General features: G+C 42.0%; 1 protein-coding gene across 1 annotated transcript; it reads left to right on the top strand.

Annotated features, from left to right (window-relative positions):
• Positions 1 to 246: 246 nt before the first annotated feature.
• On the top strand, positions 247 to 18,830 carry RAB43 (RAB43, member RAS oncogene family). The gene is made up of 3 exons (XM_079965086.1): positions 247 to 613; positions 8,521 to 8,704; positions 10,205 to 18,830. Exons 1-3 carry the CDS (start codon positions 398 to 400, stop codon positions 10,450 to 10,452), a joined length of 648 nt encoding a protein of 215 aa, XP_079821212.1. The 5' UTR covers positions 247 to 397; the 3' UTR covers positions 10,453 to 18,830.
• Positions 18,831 to 20,469: the final 1,639 nt, after the last annotated feature.

The following is a 20,469-nucleotide window of genomic DNA, read 5'->3' as shown; positions in this document are numbered from 1 at the left end:
CCCTCGCGGCTTCGGGCTGGGATATCCCTGCGCTGCCTGCGCCGGTCTTTCCTCAGCGCGAAGTGTGAAGGCAGGTCGGAGTTTCCCCGCCCCTCGTCCCGCCTGCCGCCACCTGAGGCGACGCTTCCCTCCTTCTCGCCCGCCCTTCCTGGCAAATGCATGAGGAAGAGCTTGCGGCTCCCACTGCGCATGCCCAGTCACCCGGTCTGGCGGGGCCGGGGACGATGCTGAGGCGGTCGCAGTCGCGGCCCAGACAGGCGCTCAAGGGGCGGCGAGCTCAGCGCTAGGCCGGGCCCGGCGCCGCCGAGCTCCCCGCCGCTGTGGAGCTGAGGAGGCCAAAGGAAGCAGCGGCAAGAGGTGCCCCAGCGCCAGCGCCGCCGCCTCCGCCGCTGCCGCCATGCCGGGTCCCCCCGTGGCAGGAGCGCCCCCCGGGCCGGACCCGGAGGAGCGCTACGACTTCCTCTTCAAGCTGGTGCTGATCGGCGACGCCAGCGTGGGCAAGACGTGCCTGGTGCAGCGCTTCAAGACCGGGGCCTTCGCCGAGAGGCAGGGCAGCACCATCGGCGTGGACTTCACCATGAAGAGCCTGGAGATCCAGGGCAAGCGGGTCAAGGTGGGGGTTGGACCGAGTGTGAGAGGAGGGAGGGTGACAAGCAAGAGGGGGGGGCTGGCTGGCCTGCCTCTCGCCACGACCCCCCCGCCCCAGTTTGCAAGGGAAGGGGCTTCTTGCTCCTCCCACCCCCACTAGCCAGGCAGGTAACAGGTGTGAGGGAAGGCGGGTTTAGGTGGCACCAGTCCTCTCTGTCCTCCTCCCGGTGCACTGAATTCATTGCCAACAGACTTTGCTGAAGGGTTTGTGCTAGAACTTTACCCTAAAGGCACTATACTAATTTCAAAGAAACAAACTTTGCCCCCCCCCCGGACCAACAGGTAAGGTGTGGTAGCTCAGGTGTGGTAGCTCAGAAAGTTTGGACTGTGTGCACTTTGTGCGATAACACACATACATTGGTACCTTGGTTCTTGAACTTAATCCGTTCCAAAAGTCCATTTGACTTCTGAAATGTTCAAAAACCAAGGTGCGGCTTCTGATTGGTGCAGGCGCCCCGGAAACAAAAGCTGACAACTGCATCAGATGTTCGGCTTCCGAAAAATGTTTGAAAAACAGGACACTTCCGGGTTTTCGGTGTTTGGGAACCAAGGCATTTGAGTACCAATGCGTTTGAGAACTAAGGTACCACTGTACCACTGCGCAATGTCTTCCCTGGCCCACACTGCTGGTCGATCTAAAGAGCATACTGCAGGAATGGTTTTAATCCATTTTGTGTCAAGGATGCGCTTCTCAGGTGCTTGCTGCTGTCATGCATATACAGTGAATTTTCTTAGGCCACTTCCTATTGTGGCAGAGGAATGTAGAGAACATTGATGCACACCACTTGGGAAACTGCCTATCTGGATGTGCTGCTAGTACAGATAGTAACTCCTGTTTTGTGCAAAGTCTGATTATTTCAAAATATTTATAGATCAGTTGATTGTACTAAATCCTTAGAGCAGTTTACAACAACAATAAAATCATCAGTAAAAAATCAGTTAAAAACAAGTATTTAAAACTTTTTTTAAAAAATCAACAATAAGATATTAAAACACATGTCAACCTTCTTATGTCTGTATTGGCTTGCCTATATAAAAATGTTTGTAGGAAGCCCCGGAAAGAGTATAGTGAAGGCACCTGCCTCGTGTGAGTAGGCAGGGAGCTCCAAGTGTGGGTGGCTACCACAATGAAAGATCAACTTCTTACAAGTGTTGAACAAGGATTATGTGGCACTTGTAACAGTGCCAGTTCCTCAGAGTGAAGCAATTGAGTGGGCATATAATATTGTAAAAAGGGATATACAATTGAAAAGTGCTATGTACAAAAGTGCTCTGCAAAAAAATGTTCCCTGTGCATTTCAAACCTTATTTGTATACATAACCTTGTATGGAAATCCCTTTGGGAATGTTATATACCAGTACCTTTCCGCAATTGCTTGTGAATTGGAAATACTTCCAAGGTTATTTATGAGGAAGCTCCAGGATAACCTCAGTTGGAGCATACCTAAAGGAAACTTCAAAAGGATGTTACATAAACTGTTCAAAATCACCATCACATCAGTGGCGATAATAAAATGTACAGGATATGGTACACAGTGCTCTAATTGTCAGGGTGTGTTCTGTTATCACCTAGTTAACTTGGTTTTAAGCCATAAAGCTCCCAACAGTCCACGTCACACATCTGTTGAGTCCTGCTAACTACAAAGGCTTGTGCTGTAATACTGTAAGCTTTTTCTTTTCTTTCTTTTTTTCTGTTGCTACACACAGACTTAGGATCCATAGCCTATGTGTTTGCTGTGTTTACGTACTAATGCTACACACACAGGGACTGGCAAGTCAGTTTAAACGTGATTTCAGCCTCATGCAACCCTAAGGTTTTGTTTTTGCCTGTCTAATGTCCTTTTAAAATCATGCTAACACAGTACCTTTCTAAAAAAATTGACATATCTTTAGGCTATTTGTGCCTCTTACGTTGTTAGACCTCACAGCAAATGCCATTTTCCCCTTTTTGACTGAGAAATGGAAGCTAAAGGATCACACTAAAAACCATTTTTGAATCTCCCTGTCCACAATGTGACATGTACAGTACCTAGAATGCACAGTGCATATAAGTAATAGGAGAGAGCCTCAAATATGTTTGGTGTTATGACTGTATCCTTTTCTTCAGCATCACACCAGGATTTTCTAAGCTGGTTTGGAAAAGTGCTTCAGACGGTGCTAAACAGGTTTAAGAATAGGCTTGCAACAAATGTCAACAGACTTGTCGCGCAACTGCTTTATCATATGACTCATCTTTCTGAAGTGGCTTAGAAAACTGTCCAAAGTACTAGCAAAGTAAATAGAATGCTTTTCCAGATGCCATCTTGGTTTCGAAACAAATAGCAGAGCGATGCTGTTTTCCCAAGGGCAAATGCTCATTACCATAGACATTGCTATGACTGTGCAGTGCAGAGTGCGTCCGTACCAGGATTAAAACTCAAGACACTCTTTGCACTATCAGTACAACTTCATCAGATACAACCTTGGACTATTAACTAACATTGTCAGGCTGTAGCTCAGGGGTGGGGAAGCTGTGGCCCTTTAGATGTTACTTGACTCCAACTCCTTTCAACCCCAGCCAGCGTGATCAATAGTCAGGGATTATGGGAAGTGGAACCCACCAACATTTCGAGGGCCACAGCTTCCCTTCTGTGCTGTAGTATGTGTGAGAGAGAGAGACCTACATGATTTCGTGTGTGGTAGATGTATCTACTTTTAAATATAGGCTATGTAAGCTGCTGGGGTGGATGAAAAACATTAATAAACATGGTAGTTTTACTTTACCTTATGTGTTGGAAGAGGATTCCATTAATTAACGCCCCCAAGGTTTATTTTTATTTTTATCTAAATATACATTTATATTTTTAGTCTCTTTTTTCCTTTTTCCCCAGCAAAAAGGCTGTTGGGACTGAGACTGAAGCTTGGTCAAGTTTATATGCCAAACACACACATGAATTGCAAATATTTTCCTTCCTGGGACTCCACCTAGTACCAGGTGTCTCTCTGAAGGGCTCTTGGAGTAGAGCAGTGCCAGCTGAAAAGCTAAAGAAGGCTTCTTACATGTGGCATAAAATAAAAATAAATTTCCTGTGACTGGCAGTTACACATTACTGTAGAAGAAACTAGATACACATAGTCTGCCTTTAGATCCCACTAGTAGATGGTACACAGGTTTTTTTGGTATTTTGAACTAATTTTGGATACTTACATTTGAGAAATTCAAATGACATTTCAGACTTCCTTAGCGGTATTCAGTACTTGGCTTGATTTAAATGAGCTTTCCTATATGTGGAGCTTTGACCCTGTTGCAGGAAGATAAAATGGGACCAATGTCTTATTTGTGTGACTGCTTACTCCTCGCATAAAACCATTGTCAAATGGGCAGTTTTTTACAAGTTTGAAAACCTTCCATAAGCTTGAATATGTGTTCTGAGAAAAATACTGCAAGCTGCATTTCCATTCTTCTTGATTTCAGGGGTACCATAGTTTTATTTTGTTCAGTAAAAACTAAAGGTGTTTATTTTAAGAGGTAAATCAGGATAGTGTTTTTAATTGCAGAAGGCTGTGGGGATAGTTGATGTGTTAATTAACCACAATGCATTTCAGTCTCACTGAATACATGACACACATAGCATCCCCCAACCTTCCAGAACAGAATGAGGGTGGGAACTGAATGTGAGAGAGGGAATTGGCAAAATAGTTTGTAGAGCAAAGAAAATAAGAAGGAGCAATCCATCCACATCCGTGTTCTCCCAGGCATCACAGTGATGAGCAGTGCCCCCATTTGCTCTGCAACTACCCCTGAAACCTCCCTGCCTTCCTCCTTCCCACGGCTGTTATCACTAGTATGCTTAAGCTTTGGGGTTACTGCATGGGAAGGGCAGGTTAACTCCCCAACCCATATAGTATTAATCAGGATGGGAGTCATTTCTGTTGTCTTCTCCCACCCCCTAATTGCTTTGGTGGGCAAGAGCCTGAAGTGCCTCTCTCCTGTGAGTCACTTTGGAATTCTGACTTGCCAACTTCTATTAGCTTTGTTGGACCATCCAGCTAATGTCTCAAGACTGAGTTTGTGTATGAAACAAAAGAACTGACATGGGATTTATCTACCCTTTGTCTGGAGACTGGTCAGTTTTGGTTCCCATTTTAGTTTCCTCTTTGGACGTTGAGTGCTAGTGGTTAGATTCAGGATATGGTTTGGGCATGCGGGAAGAAGGATTTATATTGCTTGATTAGCAATGTTACAATCATTATCCAGAAGTGTGGCTGGCACTTACATTATCATGTTCTAGGCAGCAAACCAAATTACTGTGGCCTACTAGCTGTGGAAAGAACTGCACCTTTACAGCAGTAACTTTGTGCTTTGAACTGGGAAAGTGCAGTGTCATCATGAGAAGTACTTCCTTGAGGCAAGTTGAGATAATACTGTACAAGACTTCTCTGCATCCTCTAAGTCTTTGTTTTATCAACAGATAACTGCAAAAAAGCTGTTACTGTGGTAGGAAGGTCAAGGAAGAAGGAGATAGCATTTGCGGATCATTGCAGCTAGTTATCAGATTGCTCCATGTTGACTCTCATTCTATTTCACATGCATCTGGCAGGATTTCCTGATCTTGAATGCTAAAATAGATCTTTTTGTTCTACCCATGCAAATGCCTGAAGCAATACCCTGACAAGGTTGGTTAGTTTGTGGCTTGACACTGGATAGCTGTGTTCTTATGAACAGCAAATCATGCTGTAGTACAGGCATAGGCAAACTCGGCCCTCCAGCAGTTTTGAGACTACAATTTCCATCATCCCTGACCACTGGTCCTGTTAGTGAGGGATGGTGGGAGTTGTAGTCCTGAAACAGCTGGAGGGCCGAGTTTGCCTATGCCTGCTGTAGTAGGTCCATGAAAGCAAACTACAGGGGCTGCTAGTACAACCCCAGATGCTACAGGATTTGCCCATCAAAGTCAAGTGTGAGCTTGGGGCATCTCTAGTTTTTGTTACTTGACCCTGAAGAGATGTCTATTCATAAATCTACCACAAATTAGCTATATTAATTGAACAGAAATTGAATACTTTTCAAATTAGTGTGTACTTCAGTAACTTGCTCACCTTTGCTCAGCACTTGATTTTACAACAAGGAATAAAAAAAACCACACATGTTGCTTATGCAAATATTTTGTAAGGACATTGATTTCTTAATTATTTTTTTAATGAACCTTCTGTTGGGCTATCTGATATTTGTTTTGTTAAATCTAATCTTTTGTAATGTCCCTAATGCTGTTTAGTGTCTAAATGAAGCTGCTGGCGGTGGTCATTGGGAGATTTGGGGTGCGGTGTCATCAGTTCACTGATATACCCATCTCTACTTCTCTGTAACATTGGAATCAGGAGAAACTATGCAAGCCCAGGACCAGTGGCTGGACCAAGTGGTGGGCTGGAGGAGGGCCAATATTGATAGTAATTGATACTATTAATTGACTGTTTGATAGTAAGATGGAGACACTGTGGGTATTGTCTTATTTGGATGGGGTTGTAGTCCCCCCCGAAGCAGCAGTTTTGCAGCTGGGGATGCAATCTATCTCTGTCACTAGAGGCCCAGTTCCTCAGTGGCTAGGAGTACCTTTTACCAGCTTCAGTTGGTAAGACAACTACATCCATTTCAGAACCAGGGTACCTTGACCACTGTCATTCATTTGCTGGCAACCTCCAGATTGGATTACTGCAATGTGCTCTATATGGGGCTGCCCTCAAGGCTTGCCAAGAAGCTGCAGCTTGTGCAAAGTGAGACAACTTCACTGCTCACTGGGCAGAATATTCCCATCCTATTGCTCTACTCTTGAACAAATTGCATTAGCTTGCAATTAGCTACCAGCCTAAGTTCAAGGTACTAGTACTGGTGTACAAAAACCTATATAGCTTGTAAGCAGGTTACCTAAAATATTGTTACAAGAAAGGAGATTCCAACTAGATTTCAGGAATAAGATTTTGACAGTAAGAGCTGTTTGACAGTGCAATGGATTTGCTCAGGAGGTGGCGGACTCTCCTTTATTGGACGTTTTTAAGCAGATGTTGGATGGGCATCTGTCATGGATGTGTTAGTTGAGATTCCTGTATTGCAGGGGGGTTGGACTAGATGACCCTGAGGATCCCTTCCAACTCTACAACTCTAATCTGCAGCTGTTTGAATAGAATGACAGCCCATATGTGTGCAGAGTTTGAAAACACAGTGGCAGATTGAAATGAGATTTCTGATCTGTAGACATGGTCTACATATACCCATTTCTCATCTCATGTTTAAAAATATTATTAAAAGAAATTTTCTGCAGGGACATTTCACATGAAATACTTGAAAGTTTCCTATATACGACATGGTCCACTAATATAATAATAATAATAATAATAATAATAATAATAATAATAATAATAATATATTTATACCCTGCCCATCTGGCTGGGTTTCCCCAGCCACTCTGGGCGGCGTCCAACAACATATTAAAATACAATAGTCTATTAAACATTAAAAGCTTCCCTAAACAGAGCAGCCTTCAGATGTCTTCTAAAATTCTGGTAGTTATTTTTCTCTTTGACATCTGGTGGGAGGGCATTCCACAGGGCGGGTGCCACTACCGAGAAGGCCCTCTAACTGGTTCCCTGTAACTTGGCTTCTCACAGCGAGGGAACTGCCAGAAGGCCCTTGGCACTGGACCTCAGTGTCCTGGCAGAACAATGGGGGTGGAGATGCTCCTTCAGGTATACTGGACCGAGGCCGTTTAGGGCTTTAAAGGTCAGCACCAACACTTTGAATTGTACTTGGAAACGTACTGGAAGCCAATGTAGGTCTTTCAAGACTGGTGTTATGTGGTCTCGGCGGCCGCTCCCAATCACCAGTCTAGCTGCCGCATTCTGGATTAGTTGTAGTTTCCGGGTCACCTTCAAAGGTAGCCCCACGTAGAGTGCATTGCAGTAGTCCAAGCGAGAGACAACTAGAGCATGCACCACTGTGGTGGGACAGTCTGCGGGCAGGTAGGGTCTCAACCTGCGTACCAGATGGAGCTGGTAGACAGCTGCCCTGGACACAGAATTGACCTCTGCCTCCTTTGACAGCTGTGAGTCCAAAATGACTCTCAGGCTGCGCACCTGGTCCTTCAGGGGCACAGTTTCCCCATTCAGGACCAGGGAGTCCTCCACACCTGCCCACCTCCTGTCCCCCCAAAACAGTAATTCTGTCTTGTCAGGATTCAACCTCAATCTGTTAGCCGCCATCCATCCTCCAACTGCCTCCAGACACTCACACAGAGGACCTCCACTGCATTCACTGGTTCTGATTTGAAAGAGAGGTAGAGCTGGGTATCATCCGCATACTGATGAACACCCAATCCAAACCCCCTGATGATCTCTCCCAGCGTGTAGATGTTGAAAAGCATGGGGGAGAGGACAGAACCCTGAGACACCCTACAAGTGAGAGCCCAGGAGTCTGAACACTCATCCCCCACACCACTTTCTGAACACTGCCCAGGAGGAAGGAGCAGAACCACTGCATAACAGTGTACCCAGCTCCCAGCCCCTCTAGACGGTCCAGAAGGATGTTATGGCTGATGGTGTCAAAAGCCACTGAGATATCCAGCAGAACTAGGAAACAGCTCTCACCTTTGTCCCTAGCCTGCCATAGATCATCAACCAGTGCGACCAAGGCAGTTTCAGTCCCATGATGAGGCCTGAATCCCGACTGGAAGGGATCCTAACCCATTTATCCTCTCAAGTTTAAAAATTTTATTAAAACAAAAAATAACTGTACACTTCTGTAGTAAATATCTCTCCCCCCCCCCCCATTAAGATAAGGCATATCGCCTGAGAAATACAACCAATATCTTGTAAGACCTAACAACTTCTTTATTTTTTTAGTTGCAGATCTGGGACACAGCTGGTCAAGAACGGTTTCGGACCATCACCCAGAGTTACTATCGAAGTGCCAATGGAGCTATTCTAGCCTATGACATTAGCAAGAGAGGCTCTTTCCAGTCTATTCCTCGCTGGATCGAGGATGTGAGGAAATATGCAGGTTCCAACATAGTACAATTGCTGATTGGTGAGTGTGGGGTATATTTTGGAATGAGCTAGAAATACAAATTGCTATGCTTCTACTTAATAGGACAATAGCAGCCAGTGCAGAGATATTTTCTTTATTTCCTGGATATCTTGGAGATGAAGAGACATATATTTTCAGAGTTTGGAAAGCTTTGGCTTTGGTTCCTACTGCAGTTCACATTTCCACATCATGCATTTTTGTTTGCTCTTGGCAAAAACTGGTTTAGGATTCTATGGCCTTTATTCTTTTTCAAATTCAAAAATACATTTTAAAATACTAGGAATTATTTGAGCAAAGCACTATTGAGCCTTCGAGTCCTCTGGGATTTGACTCTTATAGTTTATAATATATGGTAAAGCTCCAACATACTTTAAGCCAGTTCTGTTTTTCTAGAAAAAGAGGAACTCACCATGAATGCCTCCTTTGTTCTCTTATAATGGCAATGGCGCCCACCTGAGAGGTACTGGAACTGAGTTCTGCCTGAAAAAAAGCCCTGCTTTAAACTGAATAGCACCAACAACTATAGCTTATGTCCAATATGCCAAATGTACTTTGTTACGGATATATTTTACTCTTCATTGCAGTTTATATATACAATGTTTGTCTAGAACTGATTCAGAATCATATTACTTCCAGAGATAAAAGCTGTATTTTAACCACAGTTTAATGTTACATCCTTGCTGGTGAATCTCAACTACAGATTGTTTGAAAAAGCCAGTTTCATGGTTTGAAACTGGCTTGTTTCCACCTTCTCCAGTTAAGCTTCACCACCGTTAGCTGGCTTTGGATGACATGATAAGCTGCAATTAATAAAAAGTGGAAGCAAAAGCTTTCAGTTTTATCCTTGTGGCTGCGCCAGAGGAGGGGATGTTGGGAATTCCATTCCACCCTTGCTGCAGAAATGTGACATGTAACAATCCCACATATCTGCAGCAAGGGTGGAATGGAATTCCCAACACGGAGCAGGAATCCTAACAGGGGATTGGGGAATGCATGAGCCTGGGGGTGGAGGCTGGACTCATTCTAATCAAGACAAACCATGGTTTACTGTGATGTCCAAACACCGCCAATGAAATACAGAATAAGGAAAATGAACGTTAGTATAGGAATTTATAGTGTATGGGCTGCACAGAACCTTTAATTAGACAAAGTAACTATGTTGAAGGTGAATGCTTTCTAAACATCAAAACAGGATGAAATTTTAAATCCACAATCCAGAGTGCAAAATGTTATAAACCTATAGTGGCTCGGATTTCTTCGTCCTTCCTCCACAGACTTTCTGTCAGCTTCTGCTTTCACCTGCTCTTTCTCATCTCCAAGATAAGTGGCATCTCATCTCCAGCCTACTTCACCTGTGCGATCCTGCTGCTTTCCAAGCACCCTTCCACGAGTCACTGCTATTGTGTCTCTCCCCTCCCTCCCATGGCTGAACACTTTCCCTGACCGTAGGAGATGCATTTACAAAATTAATCTGTAAACAATTCCACTTTCTCCTGCCAGGAAACAAGTCTGACCTAAGTGACCGTCGGGAGGTTCAGCTAGAGGAAGCTCAGAGTCTGGCTGAGCACTATGACATCACCTGTGCCATAGAGACTTCTGCAAAGGACTCCAGCAACGTGGAGGAGGCTTTTGTAAAGATGGCAACAGAGTTAATGATGAGGCACGGAGGCCCCATGTTCAGTGAGCAAAACACAGACAGCATCAAACTTGACAGCAAGGATGTGGAAGGATGGGGGTGTGGTTGCTGATGCAGGTTATGTTATCTTTAACTCTTACTGGAATTACGAGGGTACCTGTCCTTCCCTTATAATTACACACACACACCGTGCTGCATAACAAAGCAGCAGTATCCTTTTCCTGCAAGCCCAATATTTTTGTAGGTTAGACATTAACATTTGCAGGATAATTTTCAATATGAAGGGGCTTTCTTTTGTAGATCTAAAAGTTAGCCTTCCACGGCCATTACTCTGTAGCAGTTTCTACCACCTTCTTTTCAGAGGAACTTGTGCAATTTGAAAGTTAAGTTGCACAGAAGGAAGCCACTGGGATCTCTTTGTATGAAATTGTCTGAACAAGAAATTACTGTGTTACCTGTTGTAAATCTCTGTACATGGGAGCTTGTACAGAAGAAGACACTTCTCCTTTTATGTCAGTGAGTCTTAACACTGCCTCTGTTTTTAAACTCTCAGCATTCCAAGAATCAAAGAATCAGAAACCACACAGTGTCATTCAATTTCTCTGCAGGGACGTTTCAAGTATGAAATACTTGAAAGTTTCCTATATAGGACAAATCAGCTAACATTTGTTCAATATGAGGAACCTCCATAGAAGATAGGTTTTTCTAGACATTAAATGTAGCATGTGGCGAGGGTCGATTAATGCTGTGGGTGCAAAGCTAGCTGGACAGTTTTTTGTCTCACATTTTTCAGACAAACAGAGAAACCAATATGAGCACAACTGAACTGAAGACATGGGTCACTAATTTATTTTCTTTATTTCCATCTTGGAAGATGGAAGATGATCCTAAAAACGTTTCATTGAATGGAAGTCCTACTGATTTCAACAGAACCTTCTTGGAACGTAAATGCCTTTGAAAATTCATCAGGCTCACTTCCAAGTAAATAGGCTTAGGATTGTAATGTCAATATTAAGGTTTGTTCATCATTTATTTCGCACATTTTTATAGCCCCCTTCTTGGAGATAACATTGTGTACCTGTAATATTCAGTGTTATTAATTTCATTTAAAATTCATATACCTATGAAAAGATGATGTTTTTGTTTTTTTACCATTTGCTTCTTTAATTGCTGCAGTGCATCAAATCATTTTTATTGAAGCTTAGTTTCAGTTACATATGCTGATCATTAATGTTGTTGCTGGAGTATTTTTTTCCATAGGATGTCATCCAGCTAGAGCTTCTTCCTATTTAACTTTAGATATTAAATTTGTGGAAGAAATTGCAAATCATAAATTATTTAAGGTTGTTTTATTTTTCGTGCCATGAAATCAGCTCCTCGTGGAGTTTGTCTGGGCCAGTTTTGTTAAGAAATTGATGAGTGTCTGTAAACTGCACAATCAGGTATAGGTGATCCCTGCTAATTTTCCTTAAATGCCTACCCATGTTATGGAGCCCCTATAAATCATGAAGCAATTGCTCTCATGTCAGAAATTGGCTCAGGAGCTCCCAACGTGGGACACATTTTGTGAGTTGTAGGACAACCCTTTTAAATAATTGAGCCTGTTCTCTTGTGGATGCCCCTGCCCCTGCCACTATTAGTCAATGCCACAGCACGTTCTTTCAAATGGTATCTTCTCGTTTCTGTAAGAAAAAAAAATATATCTTTTTTTTTTTTGGTAGGTCTGTAATGTATTAATGAAACTATGTGACTCTTTCTGCTCAGCACATTTAACTTAAGGAGAGTTTATGTTTGTCTCAGGTTAAAGTTATTCCTGCAGTTAAGATGTGCAGATGTTGTCCACATTTTTTTCCTCTTTTTAGCACCTTAAAACTAAAATAGGATGAATAAAGGATTGAAACCAGAGAAAAAATGCATCAACAGAGGCTAAAGGAAGCTGACTTTCCCACTTGCAGAAGGTGTCTCCACCTGTTTTTCAGGGATCTCCTCTTTCCTCTCAGTTTTCTCCCCCCACCCCCGTGATACATCCCACTCCATACAACAGGGACTGGGGGGCTGTCAGAAGAAAGAGGGGGTGGAAAGTAAACTTTCAGTGCACTTTTCTTTGGATTCAACTCTAAAGTATCTGCAAGCTGTTAAGCCAGCTTTTCAGTGCTTAATGTATTGTACCTATTAAAAGGCCTTCAATTCAGGGCAAAGGACAAAGTCTCTGAAAAGCAGGTCCCTGCACCTGGACACTCAGAAGTCCCTGATTCTGTTAGGAAAATGCATATTGTAAATTCAGAATAATTAAAAAAAAACATCAATTTATGATTATTTCAATTAGCATTAAAGAGAGAAGACCTGGATAAGTTTGGTATCTCAGATCATTTTTAGAAATCGATATGATTAATCAGAAAATCCACCCATAGCTATAAAAAATATGGCACCTTCTGTCTGTTTCGGTTTTTGTCATACAAAGTAACTGACTGTAAAATTTGTTTAATTAAAAAGTTCATCCCACTGTTTCCGATCAAAGATGGACCCAAAATGGGTTCTGTTGTGTTTTTGCTTGTAGTTTTGAGAGCAGTGGCTTTGTGTTCTATCAAGTGTGTTAGATATAATAAATAAAGAGGCCTTACTTTCTGTTAGGGATAGTTTTCACAACTACGTTTTACATAGAAATGCAGTGTGAGGTGTGACAAATAAGTTTTGCTTCTAAATAGGACTTCATACCAGGAGACGTCAGGTCCACTGCATCCAGAAATTTAAAAAGCACTGATTGCCCAGCAGTAACTAATCACTGTATTTGGGAGTTACAGAAAACTCCAGTGATTACCTTAACTAATTGTTGGTATCAAACAAATGTTTCTACACTGTGAGTACAGTCCTCCAGGCACTTTGGTTGCATAATTGAAATGAATAGAAGCTGATTAGCAACTGTGCCTAGTGGGCTTGGATCCATCCCCTTTAGGCCAAGCCCTAAACTGATGTGCCTGTGTTGTGCAGGAAAGTTTACATCATAGCCAGGTCTCAAATCAGCTGAGGGCTGTAAGGGTCTCCTCCAGCTAACTCTTTGATGAACTGATGCCATTACATCTTTAGGATCACTTTGGCTGGATTCTGACATGATGGTGCTCCCACGATGATGATGATGACGGTGGTGATTTTAGAAATTGATCCTTAAATCTAAATTCTGGGTGTGATCTGTATAAGATTTCCAGGGTTTAAGTGAACAGGATCCTGTTAGACTCTGCTCACAAGATTGTAGTCACAAGCTCCCAGTTCAAGACATTATTCTGGGACCACCAAACGTTTCAGAATCGACCTGCTGCCTCCGATCTATGCACATTTTATAGCAAGTATGTTGAGAATACACAGAACTCAGCTGCTAGTGTTGTCTGACATTCTGTATTCTGATGTCGCCTGAGAGTGAATGAACAGAATACAATGGATCTTTTTCCAAATTGGGTTCCTTGTGAGCCTACTCTTGTAGCCTTGAATAGCCCTGAATTTGCTACAAGTTGAGTTCTTTCTCCAGGCCAGTCACACAGATAAGATTGTACTGTACTGTAGCTCACCAAACATTGTGAAGGGGCTGGCTTTTGTTATGAACAAATGCTTGTTGCTTCTTCACTAACATAGGTAAATTTGAGACCTAACTTTAAAGAGTAATATGAACCTATCTGGTATTTACAGAGTGTTCTGACACCCTTTGGAGCCAGTGCCTAGTAAAAGGGCATGAGCTGTTAACAGAATAGTGCAAGCAACTGGCAGCTGCCAAAGCCACCTGTATCACTGTGGATCGGTGTGTTCTTGCGAGTGTTTCATTGAAAAAGTGGTAATGAGGTTGCAGCAGATGGGATGGCTAAGTAGCTACTCTTTGTGTGTGATCCCTCCCTTCCTAGAGTGCTTAAACCTGATGCCCTATCAGGAGATGGTGGAGTTGGTGGTAATGACTACTTGGGGATTGGTGAATGTGTAATAGGGGCTTATCTGTGGTTGGGAAGGCGGGAACAGATATGCATCCATATACAGAGGCAATATGACCTTGTCTCGTACTCAAGTGGCATGTAGTGCTAGTTGTCCTAGGGGTCTCTCCTATGGAAGACGGCAGAATGTACTGCAGGGTAGAATTCAGGATTGTATCCCTAGACTATTGGGTCTGGTCTTTTAATGGGGGAACTTGGTGAGAAAACATTCAAAGCAGTCTCTTATCACTGGAAAGAAACTAAGCACTTTGTTTTTCCTCAGTCTTTTTAGTACAACCAGTAGCTGGTTCCCACAGGTTTATTGTGTAGGAAATCTTTTAATCAGAAAATGCATCTCTCAAAAGAAGCTTCCCAGTACAATATAGAAAAGAATCAGCCATCTTGGACACTGGGAAACAAGAATTCTTTGCTACAAATAAATGCATTTTTCTTCCTAGGATTTCTTTTCTTTCCCTCAAGACTCAGGGCTAAGTCACATTTTATTTTAGCAGTGGTAGCGGAGGAGTAGTCTTCTGGTTGTTTTGCCACTGGCCCCGATCATGTGCATTGGCCCTCAGCTACCATGCAGATGATCTGTGGAGTTTGTCTGGTTCAGTCAGAGGTTATATAAAAATAAGTTGCAAATTGCTTTGCCCTAAATCCATTTTTTTCTTTCAAAATATTGTACAACTTCCTTAGATGAATAAAGTTGTCTTGTATCATTCAACATTGCTAGATCGGATGCATGCTAAAGACACAAAATCAGTTTAGCATAGAATGTAGATGCATAGGCAGATTTCACAGATATCGCTAGAAGCAGCACATAGAGCACACACAAGATTCTGATGCTGGTACTAAATAGATAATCATTTGTACTAAAGACAATTCTCAATTAGGGTTTGGGTGCTTCAGATGTGCCACATTTGTTACACAGAAAACGTGTTTTGTGGCATGTTTTCTGCACAAAAAATGCTGGTACTAAACCTGCCTGGCCAGTTAAGCACATATGTACCTTTCACAGTTGATGGCACCAGACATGCTTTTTACCATTTATAATTGGATTCTTTTTGTAGCAGAGCTTTTTCAAAATAAAGTACAAACACTTACTAAAATAGAATTCTATTTGTGTCCAAATTAACTTGGAAGTCTTTCATTAGAAGGGAGTACATTAAATCTTGCATTAGAAGGGAGTACATTAAATGTGTGATTATGTAGCCTGTGAGGAGAGTTTATGGCCTAAATCTCTGAAAACTGTTTCCTGGTAGTTGGAACATAATCTGGACTTTTAAAGAGTAGCTCATAGTTTTGAAAACTTTTCTGTTTATAGCAATAGCTATCAGCCTTAAAATACTATTATTTGTAGTTGTTCTTTTTTTTCTTCCTTTACTGGCTTGCAAGATTAAATATAAATTTTGCTATACAACAAGAAAAATATAGTTTATAAGTACTATGGATTTCACCATTTTTATAAGCATAGTACTTGTCCACAAAAATATTTTCCAAATGGCATAGCTTCTTTTTTTTTTTTTAGATGCCCGCCTTACTAACCTATTGACAATTTCCATCTTAAAGCATAATCTATGCAAATATTTGTTAATCTAAGATGTGAATTTAGTACAGTGCCTTCCTTTTGTGTTTTTTCAAAACATCTGAAATTAGGTAATGTTGGACATATATATAGATATTTGCACCTAGTTATGTTTATCATTGACCCAGTACGAGATTGGATTATTCTTTATTAGACACACACAAAGGTCTCCAAGTGACCTACAATACATTTAAAAGCAAAAGGCCAGATTCAACTATTTGGTCCCACTAGTGGAACCCCCACAAAAGGGCTTTCCCCTGTCTCCTCCTCCCTGTTCCCTCTCAGTTTGCCCTGTGTGGGTTGGGAGAACCCCAGGACAGTGTATGGGAAGAGAAGAGGGGAAATTGTTCCACTGGGCAAGCAGAAATGCTTGTCCTGACAAACATTTGTACTGGTGCGCTAACAGAATGTACATGGCAGCAAATATCGGCCACCATAGTGGGTAATACATCACACATACAATCAGTCATCCAGCCAGAGTGATTTTGTATATTACCTAAAAGTGTAGGAAGAGACGTCACACTTTTTACTCTTTTCACTAACTCTGTAATGTTGAAGGAGGAACTTGCACATTTCTCATGGAAAGAGGAGGTAGAGGAATTGGCAGAGCTGTTCCTACTTTCTCTTCCATTCTGTTTTCTTTTTCAAATGTGCAAAGTCACCCTGGTGGTCTAAATAAATACAACCTTTGCTTCAGAACAAAACGGTGAGTCATACCAGATAAAGCACCAGTTTCTCTGAATCCTCTTTCCCTACTTTTAAAACCGATCATCCAGGCAGCGACAGCAGAAGTAAATGCCTTCTGCCTTGCTCTCACATCTGTGTTTGCTTTCCTTTCCATCCCTCTTCCTGCTCCTCCCTGACGTTTTTCTGGCCCTGTTAACGGTCATGGCTCTGCTTTGCACTTTTATTCTCAACTTTTAAAATAAACAGGGAGGTGGCAGCATCAGAATTAAGGACTTGGTGATGGCAACTTTTGAATTGCTCAGATGGGCAGAGCTGTCAGAAGTGTGGAAAACCTGGAACTTGAGAAGTGTAAGGAAAACATGCTGGGTATTATGGGTGTGATTTTAGTGGATGAAAACTTTCCCCTTGGTTCCAAATTTGGGTACCAGGAAATAACATGGAATGGGACCTCTCTATATTTAGGACCAGTGTGTAAGCTCTCTACCTCACTGCACAGCGATCCTGAATCCCTTCTAATTTGTACAACTAGGAAATAAATTTACAGGGTATAGTAAATAGACAATCTGGAATGGTTTGATACTATGTTTGCCTATGGTGCTTATACACTATCTTAGCTGCTTTGATTGTATTTTGAGAAAATAAAAAGTGCATGAGTGAGACACGTGCATGCTCTTAATATATTGCTGTTGGTCACAGTACTCTTATTGCGATGCTAATAATTTTGCAGTTTATGAAATCTGGTTGCTTGTACTGTGGTATACAAAACTGTAGGGAAGTTTTTGTTTTTGTTTTTAAGCTCTCTGCCTGGGGCGGGGGGCCGGGAGTGGACGTTTTAGAGAACTATTCCCTACCTTCCCAAAATTTTAGATCTCACAGGAAAGACATGCATGCATGTACAGCCTTCCATACACAGTTTTACTTCATTGGGACCCACGTGCAAATTAGCTCTATTTGTACAACTGCATTGTGATGTGTGTTCTCCAGTCCCCATCCATAGTGATACAAGAGATGTAATAGAAGAACATAGTGCCCCTAATCTGCCTAAGATTACAATCCTACACATGTGTATTGGGGAATAAGTACCAGAGAAATCAATTGATCCTACTAAGCATACATGATTGGGATTGCTTTTATAGCCAGGGGGGAGTAAGTGATATGTATTGGGCCGCAGCTCTTTAAGTCCTGCTGAGATTAATGGGATTTAAGGACAACTTCTTCTGTACCGAAATTGCATATCTTTATGAGAATCAGTACTTTGATGTGAGCAGGTTAATCCAAATACTATCTCTAGTTCAGTTTACATACACCGACTAAAATAACTTACAGTGATTTGGGCAGTAGTAGGGAAGGACAAGTTAAACCTTTTCTTTCTCCCATCTCTGCTCAGAAGCATGCCCTTCCTGCAGCTGTTTGCCCATCCATGGGGGCAGATACAGAGATGTGTCAATACCTATTAAGTGCAGCGAAATTTGTCTTGTGTGTGTGTGTCTATCACACTTAGTTGCTTTTGGCAACTAAGCCTGAGAATCTGTAGAAAGATAGCACAAGGCTATAAATTCAGGTATTAGGGATGGGGATGGAAATGCAAGTCTGCGATTGTGGTGTTGGCACAGTCTGGAATGTGATAGAGATAATGCCTGCACTACTTTTGAAAGTGGTTTTTAGGGAAATATTTAGTGATGAATACTGACACGGTCTTTGGAGGTTCCTCATGTGCTCTGTGTTGTCAGTGGCATTTCCTATTCTGTAATAGTGCCTCAGATGTTGGTGTGTGGTTAAAAAAAAAAAATCTCATGTCCCAGGGACATGCAGCTTCCACTAGCCATAAAAAAGGCCTGGCTTACATACATAGTGGGGAGAAAGTTCTGATTCATATTGAATTCATTCACTTCATTCCAAAAAGGACTTTAAAAGGTTTGAAGAACTCCGGTGTAAACTGAAGTGTTCTGCATTTTTTAATAAGTTTTATTGCTTGTAATAATCAAGGTTTCTGGGAACAGGCCTAGAGCCCATCTTTCTGATCACCGGCAACTGTCTTGCTTTTCCTAGCACAGTGTTTACCAGGTGGGGTGGAATGCAAGATGGCAAGGGAACAAAGCTTGCGTACAATAGTCAATTTTGACGTTTTATTGTCACCTATTTATGAATTTATAAGAAAAAAAAGTTTATTTTTAAAAACTATGAAACCTACTTTTTTTGTAAATTTTAGCAAAGTCTGTAGCAAATGCATTGTAATGTGTATAATAAAAATGAGCATTTGGCTAATTTGTGTGTGTGTGTGTGTGTGGGTTTTCATTAACTGCATATAACCACAGTGTCACTGTTCACTCAGCACCTAAAGCAAAATAGGTATTGAACAGAAACAGCAGATTTGCTCCCCCTCCCCCAGAAAAGTAGTTTTCTCAATTTTCACCCCAACTTTAAGCTCACCAGAAGGAGCTTAAATGGAGATCTTTTAAATGCAGTGCAGCTGCTGACACTTCTGTACCTCTTTGGCACAGAGGGTTCAAGCTTCATTGAACTGACATGTTCCCTTCCCATTTGCTTGGCTGAATATTCCAGCGACTTAACCCTATTTTACATCTGTAACAGAGAAGTAGAAATGAGATGGTAGAGAGGACTGTGCTACTTCGTTAGGAACTGTTCGTATTTTTAAGACTTAAGAATCTTCTCCTCTAGGTGCTACATTTTGGAAGGGGGACACCCCACAATTGTAACCTGAGTGCTGAGTGCTCATTCTTCAGCAGGTGTAGATCAGATCTTAAGGGCACTTGGGAAAAGGAGTGAATAAAATAAGTATGTTGATCAGAATGTGACTGAGTGGTGTGCATGTGCATGTATATCTGTTCAAAAGTCCACTTGGTGGCTGGACTCAAGAATCTAGAAAAGCAGGAGAGTCATAGGTGTGGGTTTTGTATTTTTATAAATCAACCAACCAACCAACCAACCAACCAACCAACCAACCGTGCAAGGTCCAAGTAGAATTTTGAACAAATGGGGCAGTTACACTGTTGAGATTGAAAAGCCAGTATTCTGAGATGCTAAAGCAGCAACTTTTATAATCTGAGAAGTTGGCCTGTCCACAGTTGCTGAAACCTAAACGTGTGTACCTACAGTTGGATATATATTCACATGGCTTGGCATTTGATTTGTGCTGTTTTTTTGGAGCAGGGCCCATTTTTGTAGATCTGCAGGAAATTATTATTGGAAACAATATCCCAAATGTCCCTGCATCTGAAGCTAGATTGCTATAGCTACAGTGGGAGTAGGCTTCACTATGGCTCAGCTGCTTGCCACGTTCATAGTCAGCTGCCACCTCCAAGCGCAGATTAAGCAGATGGTTATCAGTATACTCAGAACTGGTCAACAGCAAGATTCTCTCACAATTTTATTGTTCAAAAAAACAGCAATTAAGCATCCAAAATATGCTAAAGAATAGAAGGTCTAGGAACTGTTCCGTTATCTACTATATATTTTGGAAAGTGGTTTGTCCATTTGTTTTCTATACAACCGGACACCTCTTGAAATATCATAACCAAACTCGACACAAGGATTCCCAAGGTGGGGATGGCAGTCCTTGTCAAAATTTAGATGCTGGGTGCCATTTTGAATCAAGACAGTGTACCAAAACATCACTTTGGTGTGACTTTGCCAATTTTTTAGCTTGAGTTTGGCTACCTCATGAGCTAATGTTGCCAAACTTGGCACAAGGGTTCCTGGCATGGGAATCTGTGTCGATGGTTGGGTGCCAGGCACCATTTTGAATCAAGATGGCAGACTAAAATGTGACTTGGGGTTAGCTATGCCTGTTTATTGGCCATCTCCTGAGATATTATCACCAAACATGGCATGAAAGTTCTCAAGGTCTTCATTATTGTTTGGGTGCCAATGTCATTTTGATTCA

Source organism: Podarcis cretensis (genome assembly GCF_951804945.1).
Source record: "Podarcis cretensis genome assembly, chromosome: 2".
Taxonomy (NCBI): domain Eukaryota; kingdom Metazoa; phylum Chordata; class Lepidosauria; order Squamata; family Lacertidae; genus Podarcis; species Podarcis cretensis.
The sequence above is the reverse complement of the archived record's forward strand: the minus strand, read 5'-3'. Positions and strand labels throughout refer to the sequence as shown.

What these genes read in the sequence shown, in the direction of transcription:
- RAB43 (XM_079965086.1), top strand. Translation starts at nt 398, where the DNA reads ATGCCGGGTCCCCCCGTGGCAGGAGCGCCCCCCGGGCCGGACCCGGAG. An exon ending in TCCAGGGCAAGCGGGTCAAG is followed by an intron (nt 614 to 8,520) that starts GTGGGGGTTGGA and finishes TTATTTTTTTAG; the next exon opens with TTGCAGATCTGGGACACAGC. An exon ending in CATAGTACAATTGCTGATTG is followed by an intron (nt 8,705 to 10,204) that starts GTGAGTGTGGGG and finishes TTCTCCTGCCAG; the next exon opens with GAAACAAGTCTGACCTAAGT.